Below are 3,264 nucleotides of genomic sequence, written 5' to 3' on the forward strand. Positions count from 1 at the left end.
AAAAAAAAAAACACATAAAAACAATAAAAAGAGCCTTTATACTATATGCATATAAATTAGTCATGCTTTGTAATTAAAAAATATAGGCATAATGTAAATGGGACAAATTATAGAATAAAATATGCACCTATTTTATCTTCAGCAACACTAGTTGCTTTCAAGTAGAAATAAAAACATGGAAATTAGAAGTAAGCCGATTGTTTATTGCTCAAGAGATAGGCTTTGTTCCTTCTGCAATAAAACATACTTACATACCTGTTTGCAGTCTTTCCTGAAATATACACTGAATTTCATGTGCAGTTTCACTTTGAAAGTAACACTAATCCATTTGTGGTGTGTCATTGGGGTCGCTTTGTAAAGCAGTGAATCTGATATTCACTAAAACATTCGGTGAGAATCAATTACTGTCAATGAAACACATGAACCTGGAAGTTTTTCCACCAGTGAATGCTTCAGTGAATGTCAAATTATTGCTTTATAAATAGACCTCACAGTAGTGTTTCATCAATTATGCAACCAGTGATATTAATGTTTTAGTTAATAGATACAAATGCATTTGTGTTTTTTTCGACAAATTCATTGATTTGTTTTCATTTTCTCTATTTTAATGTCATTGATATTAATGTATTAATCTTTTGAAACTAATTTTATTGTAAAGGTTAATAAAATCTTTCTGGTGGTCATATACAGTAGCGCAAGGGCACAGATGAAACTCATTTGAAGCAACTTTCATGGTGATGGTGACTCCATAGCACTATTTGTTTCTCATGTTTGTTCATTTTTTTTTTTGTTTTTGTTTACTTTAGTGCTTTCAAACTACTGTATTTGGCTGATTTAGAGAGTAACACCACAGCCAACAGTTATCTATCTTTGTAGCATGCACTCAGCATTTAATATACACAAATGAGCGCAGTTCTGCATTCATTATCACATCATTAAGTGCATTTTTATTGCAAGCAGTGCAGGTACCTGAATTTGACCAGCTTTCATTGTCTTGAAATCTATGTACAGCTGAGCTAGACAGAGAGTGGAAAATAATTAGCAAGAGGAAAACATAGCACAAATGAACATAGAATTACAATTAAGAAATATAGGTTTCTTTATTTAAATCTCCATCAAGATAAAAACACAGGCTGGTCTTGGTAATCTTTTCCCATCCGAAGCTCTGACCTTACTGGCTGCATTTTTTAAATATTAATAAGATATTAGGAAACTAGCATTTTCAGGAAAAAGTCTTGTTGACATTTGATAATTTCTGTTAATTTCTTGTACATTTATATTTAAAAAAAAGGTTGACTTTGTTATCTAATTATTACTTGTCTTTTTTCCTTAAGTTTTCACCCTTCCAATCCAGCATTGTGGCATCTTGCTCGTATGATTTCACAGTGAGGTAAGACATTTTTTCATTATGAAATCATTTATCAAACATAAATATCCGCATACAGCTTTGGCACAACTTAGTGCTATTACTAGGTCCCTGGAACTGGAACCTTGTGTGTTTTATGTTCTCTTTTGTGTGTACAGTATTGTTTGGATGGACAACGATAACAGCTCCTGGGAAGGTAATTATTCCTGACAGGTGCTGTTAGAAACATTTACCCATAGTTTTAAAGGATGACATTCAATATGAACATATTATAACTGAGGAAATGCTATGTGTATGTTTAAATCAATGTAAAGACTGAGAGTGAAAAAAAAACAAACATTTTTTTATGTTGAAATATTTGTAGATCTCAAAGATATCAGTTGCAGTGTATTTGTGTGGCTTCGCCCAAAGTTTATGCTACCAATGACGGTCGATGTACATTGCCACTAAAGACTTTATTGATGTCACTGACTAGAGGACAGATAGTATTGATATTAAACAAACAAATCAAAACTATTTAAAAGCTGCCTTTCTTATTGTGTGTGTCAGATAGTACCTGTGCTAAGATCATTCTAGTGCTTTACTTTAAAGATGACCTTGGGTTAACCCAAAACTGTTGTTTTACTTATTTCAGTATGTAGGTAAGCCAATTTATTGCATCTCACGACAGCTCTAAAATTTGCTTGTTAGAACTTTCTACTTCTTTTCCCTTCACAGTCATTAATGATGGAGTTCTCATTTTGTATCCCAATTATTTAATGGTGTTAAATAAATGATCCAACCATGTGAACAAGATTTTTTCTTTTCTATAGTCAGCACCAGTGGTACAACTATGGCCATGGCAGCCTGTGAGGCTGCTATTATTTAACAACTATTTTTATATAATAGGGCTTCTTTATATTCTATTTAATTCTTTGATTAATATTATTATTGTTTCTTTAAGGGGACTAACATACACAAGCACCAAAAATGTAATATACCATACTAGGTATCAATCCCTCCCGTATGTAAGTTTTAGCTATTGATCTCTGTAAACTGCAGCCTTTTATACCAGCAAAGAACCATGGTAAGGAAAAACCATATTGTGTGAGAAAGGAGCCTACAGCACCACCTGCTGACAGGATAAAGACTAATTAATTATATTTGAACACTATTGTGAAACATGTTAGCTATATTTTAGGTGCAGTAAAGCAATTTGGAATTTGTTTTCCAGGAAGGCACTGATCACTTTTCAGCATCTGAAAGGATCCTACTGATTCAGAGCTAAAACTCTCTAATCAGCAAAACTCATACTCCCTTATGATTGGAAATCTCCAGCTCTGGCTCAGCAGCGGGTGTGTCAAACCTCTGCAGAGAGACCATTGCTGTCATATAGAGAGGCAAGAGAGGCATGCTATCCTGCTGCATACTGGGAAAATGAGAGGCTTTTCTAGTCAGTCTTGGCCTACTTTAGAAATAAAGAATATTTTGCACACCTTTGGTTTAAATATACTTATAATGTGTTTAGCTATTGAAAACTTGAGAATCAATTAGACATAAATGCCTAAACATTTAAATAATTCACTTTGACCAAATGTTCTTCCTGATGTCACAAATGCACACATGGAGACACATAGAGAAAGCAAAATATAAGTAAAATTGTGACTTTTATTTAAATGATGTCTATTGGTGGGTATGGATATCTCAGCATAGCAAGTCGACAGTTCATCCCTATTATTCTGGTCTTGTTTACCAAAACTGAATCTAAATATGTTTAGAAATTATAAGTATAAGAATATTAGTTTGTGCAAAAACTCAGGAAATTGTATGCTTTTTAGGCCACTGCAGGGTATCTTCATTTTTAATCTAAATATTTTACATAATAATGACAGCTTCTGTCTGTCACATATGTCTCAAGC

The 3,264-nt window shown here is 33.1% G+C and overlaps 1 protein-coding gene across 1 annotated transcript in view; it reads left to right on the forward strand.

The window, feature by feature from the left end:
• The window catches only part of PEX7 (peroxisomal biogenesis factor 7), a gene marked incomplete in the record, with an annotated part of 101,344 nt that overhangs the window by 49,282 nt on the left and 48,798 nt on the right, over positions 1-3,264 (forward strand). The window contains 1 exon segment of the mRNA XM_072408948.1: positions 1,335-1,390. Coding sequence (XP_072265049.1) covers positions 1,335-1,390 — 56 coding nt within the window.

This window comes from Pyxicephalus adspersus, chromosome 4 (assembly GCF_032062135.1).
Source record: "Pyxicephalus adspersus chromosome 4, UCB_Pads_2.0, whole genome shotgun sequence".
Lineage (NCBI taxonomy): Eukaryota > Metazoa > Chordata > Amphibia > Anura > Pyxicephalidae > Pyxicephalus > Pyxicephalus adspersus.